We start from the raw sequence: 24,689 nt of genomic DNA, 5'->3' as shown, positions 1-24,689 counted from the left end.
AACTTAGAAACTAGTTATTTCATTTGCTCCACACTGAACTGAAACTTCAATGGCAGGCAGCACATACTGTAGGATAGTCAGTGAAAGTGTCTTTGTCAGGAGCATATGAAAACCAAGGAGTAACTCATAGAGAAATAATAATGGGCAAAACCAAGAGGATGCAGTTGGACAGTTCTAATACTGAACCTGTATGACAACTGCCTTTAAAGTACACTAAATAAAGAATGGCAATATAAACCAGTTATCTAAGGAGATGGGAGACATTCTGAAGCAGCATTCTCAGTTACTTCATTTTTCAGAAAAACAAGTTTCACCTATCAACATATAATTAAGACTTCCAGTCTTCCAAATACATTAGAAATACAGTTAATCACAGCAAAACTTGCAAACAACCCAGTTTAGTTCTAGCCTCAGCCAGGCCTATTTACATATTTGAATTTGTTTTATCTTTCCTTGTTATACAAATGTTTATATTTTAAAAGCATATAGAAATTTATAAAATTGGCAAGAAATGTCTTTTTAAATGTACAACTTCAACAACTAATAAAAATATGAACATCCAGATATAGTTAAGTTTCAAGTTGGGATTTTTTTTTATGATGGGTTTATAAAAAAATTAAAAGAAATACTCTCTTAAGTTTTGAACATCTAGGTACTGGTGTTATTAAAGGGATTTCACTGCCTCTGTGAACCCGTGATGGGAACAGCTGACTCTCGGACTGCTGTGCCTCATATGTCAACACCACAGAGAGAGGCAGGAAGTGGCACGCATGTTCAGTGATATTGCTAATTATACTTACGTAGATGCAGCTGTATAGTTTAATGCTTACATGAAAGTTGTACGAATTTGTGTAAAGAAACATTTAAGATGATATCTTTAAATAGATATCTTAGCTGTTAAAACTAAGTGATATATCTGCACTATATACTCAACAATAAAACGGAACAAACTAGTGACACATTCAAAAACCTGGATGGATCTTTTAGGCTGAGTGAAAAAAAGTCAGTCTCAAGAGGTTACATATTGATTCCATTTATAGAACATTTTTGAAATAACAAAGTTGCTGAGATGGAGAACAGTTAGTGGTTGTCAGGGATTAGGGAGAGGGCCAGGGAGAGAGGTGGCTCTGATTATGAGAGGGTGACACGGGGGATGCTTGTGATGGAGGTGCTGTATCCTGACTGGTGGTAGTCACATGAATCTACACAGAGGGCCAGGTGGAGTGGCTCATGCCTGTAATCCCAGCACTTTGGGAGGCTGAGGTGGGAGGATCACTTGAGCACAGGAGTTCAAGACCAGCCTGGCAGCATAGTGAGACCCCATCTCTATTTTAAACAAACAAAAAAAGCATCTACACACATGATGACATTGCACAGGACCAAACACATACTTCATGTCAGGGCACCTATGCCCTTCCAGGGACAATCTTGTTGGCCTGTCTCCACAAAGTCCTCTAAAGATGATCAATATATGCTTCAGATCAACTTTCTGCACTAAGCAGAGAAGCCACTGCTAGTATTTTTTTATTCTTCATTAAAACAAGCAAATGAACAAACAAAAAACACTCTCTTGATAAACCATAATCTCTAGCTACTAGCATGTTTGTCTGTCTATATTTTTGTAAATTAAGATAAAAGACAAATCAAATGTTCCTAGCTTAAATAAAGTCAAATCAGAAGGAATAAAGCAGATTACATAGCAAACATTTGCTCCTGACACCTGTAGTTTCTAAAAGCATTAGGAATATTTTTATTAAATTCAGAGAAAGCACAACTGCAAACAAATACATGACTTTTTCCCAAAGGCCACTTTGTGATAAAGTACATACGTATAGTGTTCATGGTTCCTTTAAAGTGCTAGATTGTCTCTGGCTTGAGAATTATCTATTGCTTTAAAAGGTCTTTCAGCACAACCCCAGCGCTGTTGTCAGGTAACACTGGCAAAGGTGTAAATGTGGGCAAGACATCTGAGATGGGTTTCAGAAGAAGATGCCCGGGTCCACCAGGTCCATGTCCAGCTGGGTTAATAAGAGGCACAGCTGCTGAGCGAGGAGCCAAAAACGGATTTACATCTGTTCTTCTACCAGATCTGGATTCTGCTGTATCTAAAGAATAAAATGTGGATTTAGTCGCCTATCCTTTACAAAGAAGTCAAAATGAAATAACTCTCTGAATATAAGTAATAGCATAAAAAAAGTTATCTGTGTGGCTGGGAGCAGTGGTTCACACCTGTAATCCCCTGTAATCCCAGCACTTTGCGAGGCCAAGGCAGGCAGGTCACGAGGTTAGGAGTTCAAGACCAGCCTGGCTAACACAGTGAAACCCCGTCTCTACTAAAAATTCAAAAAATTAACCGGGCATGGTGGTGCACACATGTAATCGCAGGTACTCAGGAGGCTGAGGCTGGAGAATGGCTTGAACCCAGGAGGCAGATGTTATGGTAAGTGGAGACCACACCACTGCACTCCAGCATGGGCAACAGAGCAAGACTCCATCTCAAAAAAAAAAAAAAAAAAAAAAGAAAAGGAAGTTATCCGTGTAACATTGTAAAATAATTGATTAACAAATATATATAAAAAAATCAATTTCCCACTACTATCAACTTAAAAATTCTACCTTGACGGTAATAACACTGGTATTCAGCACATCTTTTTGGACTGTTCTTTATTCAAAATGAAAGCACAAATAGGCCGCAATTCCTAAACACAAATACTAATTTGTATGCCTAAAATCCGACTAATGTTCACTCTTGGTAATTCAAAACATTTTCTAATAAAAACAATGCTATACATGTGTTTTAAGTTGCCAGATTTGGCCCCTGAACAAATGTAACTCATACACTGCTCGGTTCTAGATCCCATAAGCAGGGACTATGAAACACACTGGAGGTGAAAGAGGTGAGGAATAATTAATAGGGAAAGAAAAGGAGAGAGAAGAGTATTTGTATGCTTATCTAATACTTTATTAAACACACTACAACTCTTGCTTTATACTTCAATACCAGATATATAACTGAAGAACTTCATTTACCATCATAACAGCTTTTTAAATGGTGTCATCTATGTTGCAAGGCAAACTCTCTACTTACCCACCTGAATAATGAAGGACTCGAGGAGTTATGTTTTCCCTAAATAATTGTAATTGTTAAGAAAAACAAACCCATATTACAATCATAACAGGTGAATTAATATTAATTTACAAAAAAAAAAAAACATATACATACCTTACCTGATCATCTTTTGAGGAGTCAAAGGTTTGAAAACAATCTTGATGATTCTTCTATGAAGTTGGGCTAATACAATTCCTTTATGTTGGAATAGTTAAATTCCTAATGTCTTAGTGAACAGACTCTGCTTTAGTGCCCAAGACCACTGACAACTTCATTGGTAAGGGACAAGCAATCCTTTGAAGGTGCCCACTTCAGCAGTGAGAAACTCAAATAAGAGAGACCAGAAGCAAAGAAAGTCCTAAGACAAATTCATCAAATCTGCTTATCACTGGGCACTCTTAGAGGTCTCAAGCTGTACTTTCCTGTGAATGACAACTTTCCAAACTCTGGGCAAGCTCCTGGTGTTACCTAGTGTTACACATTTCCAAATTCAGGATTAAGGACTAAGCTTGCTTAATTCATGCAAAGCCTCTATCAACCCAGACCGTCACCAGCTTTCGTCTCCCGTCAATACAAATCAAGCTGGGCACTGAACTTGATAAAAGGAAGGGGAAAGGTAGGAAGCAGGAAAAAAAAAGAGAAAAGAAGTGGAACGGAGGAAGAGGAAGAGAGAAGAGAGAAGGAGAAGGGAAGAAAAGGGAAAGGAAGGGTGGGAAAAGAAGGGGAAGGGAAGACAGGGAGGGAAAGAGCCTGCCATAATGAATTTGGGAATCTGTTTCGAGATGCTACAACCTAGTGTAACAAGAAAAACTGTTTTTAGTATAGTCTACACCTCTTAGATAAAACTATGACTTTTCACTACATTTAGCAGGCAAAACTATTATCTAAATGGCCGATAAGTTTTACTACTTTCCCTTCCTATATAAGTCCAGAAAAATAGAAATATTTGTCTAAACAGTAGAAGTTTTAAAAATGTCAGAATATAAATTCTTTATCCAAATTTAAGCATCTGATGTGATATGAGTATATAACATATAACATATTACAGTCCAATTAGTAAATATGTTAGTCTATATTAAAATATGAAGGTTTCAGAAAAGAGCTCTTCCAATAAAGAATTTGTTTACAGTCCAACAGCTTATAATTCAATTTCAATGTGGTAAATTTTCCTGCATGCTGGTATTATACATGATATGAACATAAATAAAACCCTTACAATCTAGTGGGACAGAAAAATATGTATACACGTTAGCAACCACCAATCATCCGCTTCTAGGCAGCTCTTTCAACATAAAAGAGTGCTTTCCACATTCTTAAGAGTCCAGTCAGCTTATTAAACTGCGCTTATATATATTAACATGCCAATGTTCGGTTACTGACTGCAGCACTTAAATTTTCAAAGGAGAAAAACCCTTTTCGAACGATAAACTATACATCCAACTCGGATTAGCAAGAAGCACCATTAGTGAGGAAGGAAAGCAGGTGGCCAAGAAAGATTTAACCAGTTCTCCACCACTTCCAGAGGAAGAATTCAAAGCTGGTTAGGCAGACAGAGAAAAATAATTCTGATATACAAAGGGAAGATATTTCTTACCATTTAAATTAATCTAAACCAATTAAATATCCAATTGCTACAAGAATATATGACGCAAAAGCCTGATGCCTGATTATAATTCCGGAAATCTTCATTGCACATTTTCAAAAACGCTAAAAATTTAGTTAGTATCACTGTGAAACATAATCATATTAAACATTCAATTTTTAAAATATAGAAAAAAAATAAATCTCTAGTTTTACCTTTAAAACTTTCTGGTGTATTTGCATCTAGTTTTCTCCTTCCTGGTGAATCCAGAGGTTTCATACCATGAACAGAAAGCTTTGGTGGTGGAATGGACGGATGAGATTCTGTTTCCAAAAATTTAACAAAAAGTTCTGAAAAAGACTAAGAAAAAATATTTTGGTTTTATTAGGCTAGACAATTAAGTTATATTCACTACAACTAAGAAAATGTACCAGCTTTTCTAATTAAATATTAAAAACTAATCATGGCATTTGAATCTTTTTTTTTTTTTTTACAAATCAGTTTTACAAACAATTGAAAACACCAGCACTTTAGATAGATGATCGTTATTACAAAAATCTAACAATTTAATCAATAGTCATTGATGATAACACTCACTTTTAACATCTCATGGTCAGAATTAATTAGCCAACTGATGATACTTATTTTTCTTGCCATCAATGAATAGCATTTAATGAATCTGATCATTTTAATAACTATTGACATAAACAAAAAATTATACAAGAGGCTGGGCATGGTGGCTCACGCCTGTAATTCCAGCACTTTGGGAGGCTGAGGTGGGAGGATCACCTGAGGTTGGGAGTTCGAGACCAGCCCTACCAACATGGAGAAATCCCGTCTCTACTAAAAATACAAAAAAATTAGCCGGGTGTGGTGGCACATGGCTGTAGTCCCAGCTACTTGGAGGCTGAAGTAGGAGAATCTCTTCAACCCAGGAGGCAGAGGTTGCAATGAGCAGAGGTTGCACCACTGCACTCCAGCCTGGGCAGGAATAGCTAAACTCTGTCTCAAAAAAAAAAAAAAAAAAAATTATACGAAAGGAAAACACATATTAGACATGATTTTCTAAAGTCAGATCCAACCAATGAATATAGCAAAAGATCACCAATAACATTATCAGATTAAAATAATGTAGTGTAGACCTTTCCTTTAAATTAAATTTTATGCCAGCCAAGTAAAACAGGGTTTCCTCTTTAACCAGCTCTGGGTAAGTCATCTATCCTCAGCATCCTCTTCATTAAAAAACTATGAGAAGGAAACTCCACATTCTAACTCATAATACTACTCAATTCAATTAATATTCATCTAGAGCCTACAACATAGCAGGCACAGTGTTTTCATGTTCATTAACTGCCTCCTCCTTTGAGAATCTAAGTTTTATGAGGGCAGGCACCTTGTCCATCCAGTTTGCAGCTGCATCCTCAGTGCTTGGAAGAGGCTAGCTCACAGCAGGCACTCAGTAAGTATTCACTGGCTCAACAATTTGGAACATACATACACGAATAAAATAAATCCTCTATCTTGCTACTATAATTTAGTAGCAAGACTGCCTATGGCAGCATGATCAAGTACAAAGAAAAAATTAATATTTTGAAAAATAAAAGCACCATATGGAGTTAAAATAAAGCCTATATGCAATAAAATTATGAAAACTGGCTTGTTATCCTTAAGCTTAATCACCTCTCTGGAACTCAGTTTCTGCAACTTCAAAATAAAAGCGTTGTATAAAATAATTTTTAAAAGAAATCTGATTCTTTGCAAATGAATGCAATATACAGTCATTTCACTGTTCACTTTAAGCAAGAATAAAATCGGTTCTTACACTATTAAACACAGATTGCTGATTTGGTCTCAAAGGTGTGGTGGGAACACTTTTTGATCCTCCTCCAAACCACCCAGTCATCCACCTGGTAACACCGCCCTGATCGTCATGAAACAACTGAAAGATCATTTTAAAACAGACACATATTATCAGTACAAGAAAAAAAAGGACCACTTTCATATGATTTCTGATAATTGTAGCATGCTTTTCAAGTTCAAATCCTAGTAAATGTTTCCTACTGATAGAGGCTACAGATACAACAAAATGCCACCCCAAGCACAATCTCAAATGAAAGTTTGGTGATATTTCAACATTTCGGCATCTGGACATGAGAAGTGCTTTGTAAGTTATAAAACATTTAGGCTGGGCGCAGTGGCTCACGCCTGTAATCCCAGCACTTTGGGAGGACAAGACGGGCGGATCATGAGGTCAGGTGTTTGAGACCAGCCTGGCCAAGGCGGAAAAACCTCGTCTCTACAAAAAATACAAAAAATTAGCCAGCTGTGGTGGCTTATGCCTGTAATCGCAGCTACTGGGAGGCTGAGGCAGGAGAATCACTTGAACCCAGGAGGCAGAGGGTGCCGTGAGCCAAGATCACACCATTACACTCCAGCCTGGACAACTCTGTCTCAAAAAAAACAAACACAAAAACACAACATTTAAACTAAAATCATACATATTGAACAAATCTACCTCCTCAATGTTGTAAGAAGTAATTCCATTTCCACACTGAGAAAATTACTCAGTAAAAGCTATATATAGTAAAAGGAAGTACTTGTTTACAAAGCCACTATCTGGGTTATGAATATGTTCAGATGGCTTTCATTGTTCAGTCACCTGCTCCATCTCCTCCCTCCTGACACCCAGGATGCTCCCCATCAACCGTAACACTTCATGACGCTGATTTTTTGGTGTGTGGAAATGACCAATGAAGAGGTTTCTCATTAGGACTCTATGAAAAGAAAGGCAGAAACAGCTCAGGCAAACTCAACATTAAGTGCACCCAAACACTAAACATAGACGTATTTAATTAAACAATTACATATTTCCTTATAAAAAGGCCGAACAAAATATTTTAAAGTGTCTTAAAAAACCTTGACAGTCTAATTAATATTTCGAACAAAACAAAATAAAAAATATTTCAAACATCCCAAAATGTGTACCTTTTAAAACATCAATTACTAGCCTCCCACTTTCTTCAACCCAGTAACTGACTGAGGCGGTACCGCCTTACTAATTCCAAGTGCCTGACTGGGCTCATGTTCACCTGAGCAGAAGCTTATATGGTGACGGCTATTGTGTTTAATGTTATGCTTTTATTTCCCCAACCAAATTTATTAAAAATTTACAATATATACATTTTAAAAATATTAAATGAGCTATTGTTGCATGTATACCTAGGTTTCAGGGATTATACATTTGAGCAAGATTATGTTCACTTAAGCACAGTAAAAGAAGCAAAAAAGAATAGTAAAATTCAATTTTTTATTTTCTAAATACTTCTTGCTGAGGTGATATTTTTTAACTCTTCCTTTTTTTTTTGAGATGGAGTTTCGCTCTTGTTGCCCAGGCTGGAGTGCAACGGTGTGGTCTCAGCTCACCACAACCTCTGCCTCCTGGGTTCCAGCAATTCTCCTGCCTCAGCCTCCTGAGTAGCTGGAACTTACAGGCATGCGCCACCATGCCTGGCTAATTTTGTATTTTTAGTAGAGACAAGGTTTCTCCATGCTGGTCAGGCTGGTCTCCAACTCCCAACCTCTGGTGATCCACCTGCCTCGGCCTCCCAAAGTGTTGGGATTACAGGCATGAGACACCATGCCTGCCCATGCTCTTCCACATTGTTTTAAGAAAAAGAATGAGTTGAAAAAAATCTACACTAAAAAATAAAAGAAGGTCAGTGATTCTGTTGACTCCTCATTAAAGCTGCATCTTTCTTCACTAGAGTAAGAAAAAGGCTTTTGAAAAATTTAATCACATATAAACATTTACATGTAGAAGTTTTTTTTTTTTAACCATAATTTCCACAAACCACACAAACATTAAAAGGAAAAGGCATACTTGTCCACTTTTCCTTCTGAGCTGTTTGCTAAGTTCATCAATTTCTTTTGTACATCATCCAGCATTTCTTGTCGGAGCTCATCTGTTTTAAAATATGTGAATAAAGATAGCCATTAACTGATTAAATAGTCTGGATGACTATATAATGACATTCATGAGATCTTTATTATAAACTGAATATATGCACTTATTCTAATTGTATTCCCAATTACTTCATTCAATTGTGAATTCAATTACTTCCATCTCTTCTTTGGTCCAGAGAACCAGGCTCTCATACAGAAACCCTCTAGAAGCCAGAGTGCATTAATTCACATGGTTTACTCCTAAGAAAGTAATCAACTCTGTACTAGAACACTGAAAAACTAAGAAAGGTTTTTATCCTCTTTAAAAACTTAATAGCAAAGAAGAGATTTTCATCACTGCCTCCTTGCATGAAACATTTCCAGAGCCACTCTAATGGGAGGAAGTGGAAAGGACAATTTAATATTTTCCTGGCCAGACTCTGTTTTTGGTGAGCTAAGAAGTGCATCTAACACAACTAAGACCATGGCTCAGGATGTAGCTGATAGGGCAAACTATTCTGGGGGTAAGGAAATTGCAAAATATAATTTAGGCAATCAGCTCTAATATACAAAATCAAGATACTATAGCTTATGACTGACTTAGAAGGATGCTTGGACTATTTTATTTTTAAACTATTCTTTTAAAAGGAAGCAAAACCCATAAAATCTTGGTGGAATAGTTGGGATTTAAGCAGTATTAAAGGCAAAGTCTAGAATTACAACAAGAGATACCCTGTTTATAAATTCAGACATGCCACAGGGCAAGGATTTCTGGACTAAGGAACTCTGAGTTAAACATGAAGTTTATACCTGTTACACCAGAAATGAACAGTTCAAGCTGAAAGAGATGCTCACTAATTTTAAGCTAGATTATAAGTTTTTGTTCTGAAAGAAATGAAGAGGAGAGCTCTATCTAGAAACATTCACATCCAAATACTAGTCTCTGCCACAAACTTTTTCTTTGGATTATGCTGCATTTTCCTAGTAGTAGCTGGATACAACTTCCTTTATCAGATATATGACTTACATTTTTTTTCCCATTCTGTGAGTTGTCATCTCACTTTCCTGATGGTATCTTTTGAAACACAAGTTTTCCATTTTTATGAAGCCCAATGTACTTTTTTTTGTTGCTTGTGCTTTTGGTATCATATCTAAGATACTATACCTAACCCAACACCTATGTTTTAAGTATTTTATGGTTTTAACTCTAAAATTTAGGTCTACTATCCATTTGAGTTAATTTTTGTGCATGGTGTGAGGTAGGGGTCCAACTTCATTCTTTTGCACATGGATATCCAATTGTTCCAGGATTATATGGTGAAGAAACTATTCTTTTGGCACCCTTGTTGGAAATCAATTGACCATAAATGTATGGTATATTTCTAGACTCTAAATTCCCACTGTAAGAATTCTCCAAATGTTTTGTCTTTTTTTTCCTGCCTGGAAAGCTCTTTTCCATCAGTACTGCCTATTAATTCCTATTCACCTTTCATGTGTGTTTCCAACTCACTTTCTTAAAGAATTTTCCTCTAAGCCTTAGAGATTAGGCCAGGTCTGTTTGCTTTATGTTTTCATTCTGCTCTGTACAATGCCCAAAATTCTGATTTATGGTACTAAATTCATATATAAAATATCTTGTTTAACTGTTTACGATGGCTTGTGGTTTTCCTAAATTGCAAAAATCTAACTTGCAAAATGTCATTCATGTAATAGGCCAATTTTACCAAAATAGAGATGGTTGCCATAACCATATTATAAAAGCAAGGTTTGTATTTGGAAAATCTACTACACTTTTCCTTTTCTGTCTTTCCAGTAAGGAATTTAAACTTGGACGAGAGAGGGAGAGAAAGAAGGGGGGGGGGGGAAGGGGGGGATGGACAGGACTATTATTAAAGTCTGAGTCAGTAAAAGACACTTTAGATTCCTAATGTGCACATGTATACTATTAGCACATGGTGTTTTCTGGGCCTTTTCTACAACAACATTCTCAATGTAAATAGAACTCAGCAAATAAGTTAATCTCTTGTCCCTGTTTTGACTTAACCATTCCCCTCACAAACTAAAGTAGGAGACAGAGTAAAGATGAGCATGATCTTCTCCTTCCTCCTCCATTCCTCCCCAAGGCTACAAAAAGACAGAGGACAGCTGGGAGTGGTGGCTCACGCCTGTAATCCCAACACTTTGGAAGGCTGAGGTGGGTGGGTCACCTGAGGCTGGGAGTTCAAGACCAGCCTAACCAACATGGAGAAACCCCATCTCTACTAAAAATACACCCTTAGCCAGGCATGGTGGCGCATGCCTGTAATCACAGCTACATGGGAGCCTGAGGCAAAATAATCGCTTGAACCTGGGAGGTAGAGGTTGTGTCGAACCGAGATCATGCCATCGCACTCCAGCCTGGGCCAACAAGAGTGAAACTCCACCTTGAAAGAAAGAAAAGAAGGAAGAGAAAGAAGAGAAAGAAAAGAAAAGAAAAAAGAAAGCAGAGAAATAGAGATCAAACTTAGCTACCCTGCCCCCAACCCCCACCTTTTTCTCTGAGATTTCCCTTCTCCTACCTACTTTCCTCTAAAATTAATAATCTGTACATTGATTACACGTCTATATGATAATTTGGTTATACTGGGCTATATAAAAATATATGTGTGTATGTACATGTATTTGAGACAGGGTCTTTCTCTGCTGCCCAGGTTGTGGCATGATCACAGCTCGCTGCAGCCTCAAACTCCTAGGCTCAAACTCACTGCAGCCTCAAACTCCTAGGCTCCTCCTGCCTCAGCCTCAGGAAACAGCTGAGATTGCTAGTGTGCACCACCACAGCCAGCTAATTTTTAATGTTTTGTAGAGATGGGGTCTCACAATGTTGCCTAGGCTGGTCTCAAACTCCTGCGTTTAAATAATTCTGCCATAGTCTTCCAAAATGTTGGGATTACAAGTGTGAGCCACTGTGCCTGTCCCTATATAAAACATATTATGAAACTTAATTTCACCTATAGCTTTTTACTGTCTTAACATGGCCACTAAAAAATTTAAAATTATACGTGGCTCACAGTATACTCCCACTGGACAGTACTGCTTTAGAACATATCCAGGATATAACATTACACTATATTGTCTCTTATTTAAAAAAAGAAGCTGGGCGAGGTTGCTCACGCTTGTAATCTCGGCACTTTGGGAGGCTGAGGTAGGTGTATTGCTTGAGCTCAGGAGTTTGAGACCAGCCTGGGCAACAAGCGAAACCCTGTCTCTACAAGAAATACAAAAATTAGCCAGGTGTAGTGGCATGAACCTGTAGTTCCAGCTACTTAGGAGGCTGAGGCAGGAGGACTGCTTGAGCCTAGGAGGCAGAGATTACAGTGAGCTGAGGTTGTGCTACTGTACTCCAGCCTGGGCAACAGTGCAAGGTCCAGTCTCCAAAAAAAAAAAAAAAAAAAAGAGAGAGAGAGAGAGAAAGTGAAATAATGACAGACAGACATCTTCAGAGTAAAATTCACAAAGCAGAGTTGAGCTGGCTAAACATTTTAGTAAAATAAAGTAGAAAATTTTAACTTTGCTCTGTGAAAAACTGATCAAGAAATCAAACTGTATAAAAGTCCAAATCAAAAATACTTTCTTGATGAAAACTCATTAAGATTGGCATAATTTTCATTAAAGTCTCTGTATTCAGAAAGGTAGAGTCAAAACATCCTTAAGGTGAAAATGGCAAGGTTAAAATTTCCTAAACTATCAGAGAATGCAGTTTGTCCCTGAGCTAATGTGATGTGGAATGCAAAGGGCTGTTGCAAATTCAAGCAATAGTTAAAATATATTCTGATGTTTGAGTCTAGGGGGAAAAACTCAGAATTTAAGGGGCAAGGCTAGAAGGATGGTATTAACTATGAGGGGTTTGGAAAGGAAAAGAAAGTCAAACACCTACTACAAAGGTCCCCACCGATGCCTCTTCTCCAGGCACCCTTATTTTCCTACCATCAGAGATTCTGAATATTTCTCTACAAAAACTAAACTCGAATTCAAACCACAATTTGAAATCAGAACTGTATTTATATGGGCAGGCAAAATATGGTTATTCAGAAATGAGTTTTAAGCCAAATAAAATATTTCTGTGAAATAATCTCACATGCCAAAATAATTTTTTGGAAGAAAAAAAAAAGTAGGTGGGGGGGCACATGAAAAGCTCAGCAATAAAGCAACTGGGATTTAGTCTAGTTTGGAGAAAGAGTTACTCTATGACATAGTAAAACTTGCCATAGCAGAGTCTCTTCTCTTGAACACCAAAGATGGTGCCATGGTCTTCAACATTTGGTTTGAAATAAAAATTGATTACAGCAAATTGGCACATCATAATTTTACATTTTGTTTGTAATTAATGACAGTACACTATAATACTCCCTTCAGGCAACATCTTAAAATGAATCATACTACATCTTAAAGTGAATCACACTGCTTACAAAGTCATTTGGATATTTCATGACTAAGCTCCTGTAGGCAAGATCCAAGTCAGATTAGGGGAACAGTCACCTGACTGAGAGAGAAAAAAAAAAAAACAACAACAGACTTTGAGAGTCAGAAGTGGATATGAATCATGGTCCTATCACCAGGGCCAGACTTTATTGCCTATTTTGTAAAATGAACATGCTTATCTCAAAGGATTTGAGAGAATCAACTGAATGATCAAATGTGACTTTTCTAAACAGTTAAGTGCCATATAAAGCATTAGTACTTATCTAATTTCTTATAACTAAAAAGTTCGTATTTCAATCTAGCCTGAATCAGTATCACATATATTACTCTGTTTAATGTTAATATTTTGTGAGGTTCCCCCCTACATTTTGCATGTTTGTCATCACTGAGGCCAAGGAGTCAAGAGAAGAAAAAACTGTTAGATGATTTCACAAATGTGTGTGTGTGTGTGTGTGTGTGTGTGTGTCAAATTGCATCTGGTATCTTATTTGCATCTAGATGCCTTAAAAATTTAAATCTGATATAATATTAAACCTAATAAGGAAATTTAACTTCTTCATTTAATTAAATATAATCAAAGCTAGAAATTAGATCTTTTTTTATTACAGAATGTCAAGTTACACAAGATCACTTTTAGCATCAAATTCTATATATACGTATACATACTTTTTTTAAAATTTTTATTTTCATTTTTTTGAGACAGAGTCTCACTCTGTCACCCAGGCTGGAGTATGGTGGTGCACCAGCTCAATGAAACCTCTGCCTCCCGGGTTCAAGCAATTCTCCTGCCTCAGCCTCCTGAGTAGCTGGGATTGCAGGTACCTGCCTCCAGGCCTGGCTGATTTTTGTATTTTTAGTAGAGACTGGGTTTCACCATGTTGGCCAGGCTGGACTTGAACTCCTGACCTCAAGTGATCCACTCACCTCGGCCTCCCGACATGCTGGGATTACAGGTGTGAGCCACCATACCAGCCCAAATAATATATGTTTTTAAAAGATATCATGTATATTTGCAATTTGAGATTAAGCTTTATAAGCATCTGCTTTTTTTTTTTTTTTTAAGACAGAGTCTCACTCTATCACCCAGGCTGGAGTGCAGTGGCACAATCTCTGCTCGTTGCAACCTCTGCCTCCCAGGTTCAAGTGATTCTCATGCCTCAGCCTGCTGAGCAGGTGGGATTATAGGCATGCACCACCACATCTGACTAATTTTTTTGTATTTTTAGTAGAGACAGGGTTTCACCCTGTTGGGCAAGCTGGTCTCAAACTCCTGACCTCAACTATCTATCTGCCTTGGCCTCCCGAAGTGCTGGGATAACAGGCATGAGCCACTGCACCTGGCCCTGCTTTGTCTTTTAGCTCAATTATTTTCAACTATATGACAACAGAATTTGAAGGTATGGCGTATATGGCAAATGTTTTATTGTCCCATTATTATAATTGTTCATTGTTGAGTGAAAAGTATCTTTTAAAATTCTAGGCCAGGCCTAGTTGGTCATGCCTGGGAAGCCAAGGCAGAAAGATCATTTGAGGCCAGGAGTTCAAGACCAGCCTGTGCAACATAGAGAGACTCTGTCTCTACAAAATAATAAGACCTTGTCTCTTAAAAATAAACTTCTATTTCTTAGCAATGAACTCACAGGAAAACAATTTTATTAATATAGTATAATAACCTCATTAATCTGAATTCCACTAGATCAGAATCTGTGATTGGTTGAGGTCTGCTGGATTATCTGTAGACCAAATTTGGATTATTCATTGGAGTTACTAGGTACACTTGATTTTATATAAATATATGTGTGTGTGTGTGTGTGTGTATGTATACACACATTTTTTTTTTTACAAGACCAGCAATGTAACTTATTTTGTACATTTTAAAATGGAAAATATAAACAATAATTAAAAAATAAAAAGAAAATACAGCATAATAAAAAACATATGTTTCTCAATTAAATGTACTGGATACACATAAATTTTAAGGGAAGAAGCAAAAAGGAAAATGAAGGTTATTCAAGTGCAGACTGACTACCTAGACGAAAAACAAAACTTTAAAAAAATCATAAAACCTCTAGTTTTTCTACGACTAATATCCATATGGTTGGAATATCGTCACCATGGAAGTGATTTTGTTACATGTGCATATGTTTTACTTTACTGGTAATTTACATGATGGCTTTTAAGGCCCTGGGAGACACATGGTTTTTGGAAACAAGAAAAAATCACTGCTAAGACGAAATACACCTTATTTTTTCTGGTCCTCCAATAGTTAAGAAAAGGGATAATTCACTGTAACATTTTCTTACCACCCAAATGCCTCAACCTATACATTTTAAACTTTTTTAAACATTGGTTATATTGCCCAACTTCATTATTGAAAGAATATTAACAAGGCATTATTTTGGCAAATTAAATCTTCAACCTGGCTTTTCAACAGGATTCCATGTTAAAATGTAGTTTTCAAAATCTTACAAGAGTAATGCTTAAAATAGTGTACATAGTTAACCTAATTAAAATAATTAGCTTCAAAATGCCAAATTGATAAGCTAAGTAAAGCCTACACTATGTAACATTTGCTTGGAAACTTGATTTGTCAGTTATGCATAATAAAAATTCCAGTCATCGAGAAAATTACAATTTTTTTTTATCATACCATGATTTCTTTCACCCACCAGCTTTTTTATCTTACAATAGATAAATACCAACATGTTCTTATTTTTACACTAAACCACACAGGATTGATGCATTTGGTTAGACTACCATTCACACTGTTAAATTCCATTTTCTCTTTATATAACTTGGTAAAATTTCACTTCTTCTAGATTCCAAAAGTACCTACAAGAGCCATGCAATTTTACCATTTTTAATATACTATGGAATATCACACAAAGTAAGGCATTTCAGTGTCATGTATAACCAAGTTACTGTCGATCCAAAAATGTTTGCACATCAATTAAAAGATATCTAAGAACTAAGGAACAATATTCTTCTTACTACTGTATAAAAATAACCACAATGAATAAGTATTTGTGTAATATTTACGCCACTGTCATTTCCAGAAACTGTGACAAGCTGTAAAGGTATTTCAGTGTTGGTAAGGATTATCTTGATTGCTGGTGGCCAAAGTATTAACAGTTCCTATCCCTGAAACAGAACCTTGTTGAATATCTGCAAGGATAAGTGTTGTTCCTCCTGCAGTAACCAAAGTATTATCTCACACAGCTTCCACAGATGCCAGCACTGTACTGCTAGAGTGAATACCTTTTTTATTCTGGTGTGTTTTAATATGTTTGGCAAGGTGGTTACTTCTCATAAAGCATTTTGAACATTCTGGACAAATTTCTTCTCACCTGTATGTGTTCTTCTGTGCCTCTGTAATTCACCACTTCGAATAAATCTTTTAGCACTATACATCCAGTTACAAACAAGAGGGCGTTCTCCAGAATGCCAACACAGATGAGCTCTCAGATGTGAGGTCTTCCCGTAGACTTTACCACATCCTGGTATATGACAAATGTGTTGCTTGTTTTTCCCAAGATTGGTAGCTCTCCCATCAACTTCTTTACAGTTGGGACAAGTGCAAGCTACCCTCCGAAGTCTTTTTCCTTCTTGATGTTGTTGGTCCCCTTCTTCATCTACCACTTGTACTCTTAAGTGTATTAGGTCACTGGTATTCAAGGTAGAATTACCACTGAGCTGCCACTCTTCAGGATCAGGTTCTTCTTCCTTGATCCTAATATCTGCAGGACTGTCAGCATTCTCTCCTGGATGTAACACCAGTAGAATCTATAGAGTTCACTGTAACTGTCTGTAGATTTGGCTACTGATCAGTGCTTAGGCTCCACCTGCCACAACTTGACCAAGTGTGAATGTTTGAACAGGCATCAAAGTTATTTGTTAGGCAGCAGTATGCTGTATTTGCAAATTTTGCAAGTTCTAGACCCCCTTGTACTTGAAATGTTTGCCAAGTTATCTGACCAGAAGGGGTCACTGTCAGTGCCTGAATAAAAGGTTCCAGGATTCAGCTGCAACCCAAGATTCTGCAAAGCTTGTTGTGACATATTTTGACCATTGGCTTGCACACCATGGATTGTCTGTGGTGTAATACCTTGCACAATTTGGGCTTGACTGGTTGGCTGCTGAGACTCCTGAAGTTGTAGATGTTGTACAACAGGCTGTGCTGTAGAAACCCGAACATTCTGTGCCTGTGTCTCTTCAGAAACAGGCGACTGGATATAATTTCCCTGAAGATCTGAAGAATGAACTGGCCCACTAGATGTAGTCAAGCTATTAGTGTTTTGTTGTAACATACCTGTACTGTCTATCATACACAACTGTGATAAAGAGGATATTAGCACAAATAAATCTGTATCAGTATTATTTTCATTAATATCAGGAGAAACCCACTCAAGAGTCCTTTCTGAATTTTCTGAACTATCCGTAGCTTGTCTTGTGTTTATTAAATGTCCATCAGCATTAATGCCTGCAGTCATTGTATGAGAACTGCCCGAGAGTCCCAAATAATTTTGATCGACACTATTGATTGGTACAAACGTAATATTTCCTGGCAGACCAAGAGGCACATTAGCAACTACTTGGGTTTGACCAGGAAAAGATGAACCACCAATTGCAACTCCCTGAACCTGGACTTGACCAGTCTGAGGTATGAGATTCTGGATGTTAGCAGGAGGTGTTCCAGAGGCAGGTAAGGTTTGATTAGAGCTGGGAATGATCAGAATTTGAACGCTTTCTTGATTTATACCCCCATTATCTGAAGAGCCTGTGAAACCAGTTTGAACCTGCTGACCATCTGTTGACTGAATCTGTGGTATTACTTGATATTGAACATTGGACACGGTACCATTTGATGAATCTGATCCTGGTGCAACTGAAAATATTTGTTGGTTCTGCAAATTCTGCCCACTTGAAGCAGTGGCACTTGGAGTCTGTACTAGATTACCAGCTTCATCTTTTATAGTTGTAGGTGTGGCTGACAAAACCTCCCATCGGTTTGATGCTCCTCCTAACTGTGCAGAAGCCAAATCACCTGTCGCTCCGGCAGCGGCCGACTCTTCCTCGTCGTCGCCAGGCGATGGCGGCCCTATCTTGCTGCAGGTGGCAGCCAGCAGAGTGAGGGGTGACGGCTGAGTGTCCCGGGTTGCCGCCGCCACCGCCGCACCGTTTCCATGCTGTTGCTGCGGCTGCAGATACTCGCCATGGCCGTTGCCGCCGTTAATGTCCAAGGCAGCCATTTCCTCTTGTTTCATGGGCTTTTCGGGAGCTGCAGGCACAGAGCAGGATTGGGGGTGGGGGTGTGGGGGAGGAAGGCAGGTGGCAGAGAGGGAGGGGGCCCGCGGGCCGAGGCGAAATTACTCCCAAAGCCCGGACCCAGGCCCCTTTCCCTCCCCCACCGGACCCACCCCCCCCCAACCCACCCCCCCGCTCCCGCGCGGCCTTTTTTTTTTTTTTTTTTTTAAAAGGAGTCTCGCTGTGTTGCCCAGGCTGAAGTGCAGTGGCATGACCTCGGCTCACTGCAACCTCCATCTCCCACGTTCAAGTAATTCTTCTGCCTTAGCCTCCCAAGTAGCTGGAATTACAGACGTGTGCCACCACACCCGGCCAATTTTTGTATTTTTAGTAGAGACCGGGTTTCACCATGTTGGACAGGCTGGTCTTGAACTCCTGACCTCAGGTGATTCACCCGCCTCAGCCTCCCAAAGTGCTGGGATTACAGGTGTGAGCTACTGCACCTGGCCATATTTTATATAAGTATTTTTAATGTAACTGAATCAAATTTATTTCTCCTCTCCATTCTCCTCCCTCAACCCTTTATTATGAATTCGGATAATCTGTACTGTATTTTCTCCATACTGAAACAGAACTAATCTTTTTAGAAACAGTAAATATTACGAGTGATTATATATTTAATTTTTACTCCTCTGGCATGTGAGACAGAGTATCTATTTAATTTTAAAAGTGTTACCCACTTTCTTACTTACAGGTGGGAGCCAAACATTGGGTACACATGGACATAAAGATGGAAACAGTAGACACTGGAGGCTACCAGAGGGGGAGGAGAGGAAGGGGAACAAGAACTGAAAAACAACCTAATGGGTACTATGCGCACTACCGGGGTAACAAGATCCTCTACACCCCAAACTTCAGTGGCAAGCAGTATACCCATGTAACAAACCTGTACATGTACCCTGAATACACAAGTTGAAATGAATTTTTTTTTCAATGGGCTATTTCACCAAAAAAAAAAAAAAGGAGATTTCCAGTATCTCTTGAAAGATCTGAAGACATGGCAATACTGGGCCTATATTCCTGCATGGCAGCAGCTGGGTAGAGCAGAGAATCTACTGCCTCCATAAGAAACACTCTTCAATTGATCAATTATTCAAGTAAGTTCAAGTAAACCCTTCATTAGCCTCTTCTGCCCTTCCATGCTACTAACAGCAAGTAGAGAGGATAGCTCTTTCCTTTCTAAAACATGTGTTGCATGTATTTGATGTGTGTCATCTTCCCTTCCTGCCTGACTGTAGTAAACCTCCTGCAGGCAGGACCCTTGTCTCCTGTCTTTGGATCTTTAGTGCCTACTGCAGTGCTTAGCACACAGCAAATAAACAATGAATACTTGAGAAATAAGTCAATGACTCATTGATTTTCTCTGGGAAAAGAGAATATCTGCAAAGAACACTGGACAAAAAGAACAAATACTTTATGTTCTGAATTATGTACTCACCTATGCATAAAGAAATAAGGGCTAGTACACAAAACACATTAACTCAAAACATTCTTATTGCTACATGATGTACTTTCCCTTTAAACTTAGAGGAATTTTTTTTTAAACTATAATTTCTAAAATGAGACTCAGTTTAGACATTAATATTAGGGAGACTTACATTTAAAAATATGATCACTAAGTTGAAAAAGGTTTAATTGTTTATCTAATTAACATATACTTTTTTCTTAACTCATATTTTGGCATTGTCTAGTATACCCAGATGTTTTTATCATCACAATTTTTTAACCATTTATGGCAATTCAGAATACTGCATCTGGTACTTCTTATATGTTTCCTCTAAAATCACCAGTTCTGCCAAAAACATCTATAAAGAAATCCCTCAAAAGGTTTGGGTAACAAAACGTCTGGGAATGTATTTGGCTTCTGTTCAACGGGACATTATATGTTTTCTTGTATAAATCATGTCCTGGAAAAACGGAATGTCCGTATTTAAAATAAAAACTTTACCATCCAGCACCGTAAAGGTAGTTCCATGAAAAACATTTTAAGCTTCATTTATATCTGTAGTTTCAAAACATGATTTTATCCTTCATATTATAGTAAGTTTAACTGGGACTATTTTATACATTCTTCTAGATTTTCTTTTTAAAAAATGGTCTAAGGAAATTTTCCATTCTCAACTCATAGCAGACTTTTAAAAGCAGTCATTAAATCTTCTTTTTTTTTTAAAAAAAAAATCGGCCAGGCACGGTGGCTCACACCTGTAATCCCAGCACTCTGGGAGGCCAGGGCGGGTGGATCACCTGGGGTCAGGAGTTTGAGACCAGCCTGGCCAACACGGTGAAACCCCGTCTGCTAAAAATAAAAAAAGAAATTAGCTGGGCATAGTAGTGGATGCCTGTAATTCCAGCTACTCGGGGCCTAAGGCAGGAAAATCTCTTGAACCGGGAGGTGGAGGTTGCAGTGAGCCGAGATCACACCACTGCACTCCAGCCTGGGAAACAAGGGCAAAACTCCATATCAAAAAAAACAAAAAACAAAAAAAATGTCATGTCACCCTTGCAGATACAGGTATAAACTAGCAGACACAACAAAAGATCTTTAGATCTTTGTACTGCTTATGAAAACTCACTTTTCTTCCCACACTGTAAAATTCACCACCCTTCTGAATCACAGTTATCAAAACAACAACTATCTTGTGCTATTTCAATTTATCCAATCATTTTCTTTCTTTCTTTTTTTTTTGAGATCAAGTCTCACTGTCTTGCCCACGCTGGAGCACAGTGGTGTGATCTCAACTCAGTGCAACCTCCACTTCCTGGGATCAGGTGATTCTTGTGGCTCAGCCTCCTGAGTAGCTGGGATTACAGGCATGAGCTACCATATCTGGCTAATTTTTGTAATTTTAGTAGAGACAGGGTTTCACCATGTCGGCCAGGCTGGTCTAGAACTCCTGACCTCAGGTGATCCACTCGCCTCAGCCTCCCAAAGTGCTGGGAGTACAGGCGTGAGCCACCACGCTCAACCAAATCATTTTCATTTAAGCAGGAATTTATGGCAAGGATGATGGTAGAGAACGACATGGAAAGGAAAAATGTCAAATCTTACCATAAATATCACAACACAACACATATTAATGGTTCAGTCACAGGTGTATATTTTCTCATCAGTAATAATTCCATAGAAATTCTGAACTCATCAGCTCCGAATAGTTAATGGAAAACACTGTCATATGTGCTTCATAGGCCCCTATACCGAGTTTGGATATGGGATGGCATGCGAAGTCAGTCTTTGGAACCGTATTGAAGAACACTTTCAGGTAAAATGCTGAAAGAATAATTTCTAAAAGGAAGGATAGCAATAATTCTTTTACCAGCCAACATTATCTATTAAACTCCAGTACTCTTAGGATCTTAGGATTTATTTTCATTGTTACTTTCCCAGGAAGAGGGATAGAGGGGGAGGGAGACAGGGAGAAAGATTTAAACAGTTCCTACTACTGGTTTAAGTCTTTACTCAAGTTCCTTTTCTCCATGGAATGCTGCCTGACCCTTCACGGAATTCTGGAGGAACTAAATATGCACTGTCTTATGATCACTGTTGTTCACCACTGTCTTAAATTACTAATCTATGGCGTATCTACAGTATGTGTCATTTCCTTAGCTAAACTCCTTGGAAAGGGATACTATCTAGCATCTCATACAAGCACCTAACAGGAAGCCAAGCAGTTGGTTCTCATTAAATACTTAGTGTCTGATAAGCATGTGTCTTCATACTTTTCACACAAGGCCTGAAAATACTCTTAATTCATAACCACAGTTGCATATACATACTCTAAGAAATGACTGAAAGTATCAACAGTCTACTCTTTCAATATTGGCATTGTTTGCAACAGCTTTCTTTTTCATATGCTTGACTAGACCGAATCATCTCATCTCTGGTAGCAATGACATAATCAACCATTTTGAATAAAATACTTTTAAAAGTGAGTTTCCTAATATTGTTTAAATGTTGAAACGGTATATCAACTAATCATTAGTCTACAGATGCTTAGAAGTAAAACAATACTTTGTCTTTACAATTCAAGTCTCCGTGTACTTTCTTCCAACAAAAGCCAATCTGTCTTTTTCAAAATTGTTTCTCCTGGCAAATATTTTTGCTGTCTGGCCAAGTTTTGTGTTAAAAATAAAGTACAGTATTACAACATCAATCTACATTTAAAGTACTTAATGATCTAGGAGAGAAAATATACAGCGATTCTTTTGAAACAAGTAAACAATCAAAGTTGCATTTGTATTTAGAGACATAAAAGTGATATTAAAGCACTTAGGTAATATGAGAAAACAGATTAAGAAGAGCTGAAAATGGCAAGAATGACTTAGAGACATAACAGAACCAACTGTCTCTTTACACCTCGTCCTGTCTGTGCAACACTGGCTTCTTGCCTGCCCTTTCAAATACCAGTTGTACAAGCATAATCAGAGCTTTCTCTGTAACTAATACTGATTCCACAAAATGAGTCCAAAGTTCCTATACATTCACAATGATTAATATTCTTTACATAAAAGAAACCTAGGCCACCTAAGCCTTATCATCTATAATCAAGAACATCTGAAAATATTCTACTAGTGGGAGCTTAAATGAGAGCCTCAACAAGTACTAAATACAGGTTGAGTATCCCTTATCCAAAATGCCTGGAACCAGAAGTGTTTCCGATTTTGGATTTCTCAGACTTCGGAATGTCTATATTATAGTACTACCAGCGGAGCATCCCTAATCCAAAAATCCAAAACCCAAAATGCTCCAGTAACCATTTCCTTTGAGCATCATGTCAGCATTCGAAAAGGTTTAAGACTTTGGAGCATTTCAGACTTTGGATTAGGGATGCTCAACCTGTACTTCAAGAACTCTGATAATATTTATTCACTACAATAAATCATAGAATTTTACATTTAGCATCAAGTATTGGGAATGACTCAGATAGGTGTCTAAAAGAGGATGCTGCCTTATATATTATACTAGCATAACATATAGCACTGAGTTGCCACAACCCAATGAGTTGGTTCACAATACTGCTGTTTCACCTCCATTAGTTTAGCCCAACCCTAAGATACCAATTCCCAGTGTGCCTCTTCTCAGTTGCCCTACGACTTCCAGTTAATGCTGTAGTTGCACTGGCCTTCAATCTAACTAGACTGTTTTCTAAATAAACACTGCCTCTTGGTAAAGGCAGCCATTTCAACATTTAGGACACAATACAGAAGATGCTACCATATTTTCAGAGGAAATTGGAGATTAAGGAACAAAATACAAGTAAGACTATAACCACTTTCCTGATAGGACTACAATAACATAGAAAGATCATGAACTACAGTAATAGGTAAAAAGACTGGAGTTCAAATCTCACCTCATCAATCCAGAAAATGGAAGTAATATCATCTATTTTAGAGACACTTATAAGAAGTAAATGATGAGAAAACTAAATACATAAATGTTATGTCAAATGTCTGTAACAGACACTCAACATATAATTGTTTCCTTGTTGCCCATTTCCAGGCCCTCGACTAGATCTAGAGATCCTAGGCTGGCCAAGTCTTACAAGGTAGAAGACTTTTGGTTGGGCAGTAACTTTCCTCAGAATCAAATCATTTTGAGGACAATTACTTACTATCTATCTTATTTTTCTTCTTTGTATTCCTAAAAATCTCCCCTCTCTGGTCTCCTGCTAGATTTAGGCCAACTTACTCTGGCTTGTTCTTTGATGTCCATGCTTCAGTGGCTCCTGTCTGCTTGCCTCCCTAGTATCTAAGTCACTGCTTCTGTTGTTGACAGTTCCTCTGATGTACCATCTCCTTCTATTTTTGCTTATTTCTAAGTTCATGTTAGGTGGTATGTATTTCTTAATTACATGCCTTGTTACTATTGTGCCTAACCTAGACATCTAGAGTTGATGCATTCTAGGCTCTGTTATCACCTTTCCAATAACCTTGAATCATTACCTACTAAATGCAGCCCTAGAATAGTTTTGACTTCCTGGTTGCCTCTAACTTAGAGGTGAAATGAGGATATACCATCTTTGTCAGCTATTGGATTCAACAAAGCCCTGTAAGCCACCTGATCATTGAACCAATTAATAATCCTAAGCATATGACACACCTTAGGGAATTGACAGGGCATACAAGACACCTCATAAACGTCAAAAAACACATGATGCACCTGTGGTAAAACACCATCTACAATCATAAAAATCTAGTTATACCTAGACATTCATTCCATAGAAAGTTACTCCTTTACTTGAGAATTCTGCCCTAACAGATTGGATGGCTTTAGGCAGCATTCACATGAACTGA

The 24,689-nt window shown here is 37.9% G+C and overlaps 1 protein-coding gene, 1 long non-coding RNA gene and 1 pseudogene across 4 annotated transcripts in view; 1 reads left to right on the top strand and 2 right to left on the bottom strand.

Annotated features, from left to right (window-relative positions):
* Positions 1-24,689, bottom strand: part of TRIP11 (thyroid hormone receptor interactor 11) — a 74,543-nt gene continuing 49,854 nt past the window's right edge. For all 3 annotated transcript variants that reach the window (XM_032287605.1, XM_032287604.1, XM_032287606.1), the window contains 5 exons: positions 8,572-8,653; positions 7,351-7,465; positions 6,514-6,630; positions 4,907-5,051; positions 1-2,105 (listed from right to left, as the gene is read on the bottom strand). In XM_032287605.1, coding sequence (XP_032143496.1) covers positions 1,885-2,105; positions 4,907-5,051; positions 6,514-6,630; positions 7,351-7,465; positions 8,572-8,653 — 680 coding nt within the window. In that variant the 3' untranslated portion in view covers positions 1-1,884. The remainder of the gene's footprint in view (positions 2,106-4,906; positions 5,052-6,513; positions 6,631-7,350; positions 7,466-8,571; positions 8,654-24,689) is intronic.
* Positions 1,067-24,295, top strand: LOC116557868. The gene is made up of 4 exons (XR_004271736.1): positions 1,067-1,141; positions 2,269-2,276; positions 11,479-11,485; positions 24,285-24,295. It is a non-coding gene; the product is annotated as an uncharacterized LOC116557868 (long non-coding RNA).
* Positions 15,347-18,463, bottom strand: LOC116557865 (annotated as a pseudogene).

The sequence above is a fragment of the Sapajus apella genome, unplaced genomic scaffold (assembly GCF_009761245.1).
Source record: "Sapajus apella isolate SASKATOON/1434 unplaced genomic scaffold, GSC_monkey_1.0 scaffold20, whole genome shotgun sequence".
Lineage (NCBI taxonomy): Eukaryota > Metazoa > Chordata > Mammalia > Primates > Cebidae > Sapajus > Sapajus apella.
Note: the sequence above shows the minus strand (reverse complement) of the source record. Positions and strands in the feature narration are given on the sequence as shown.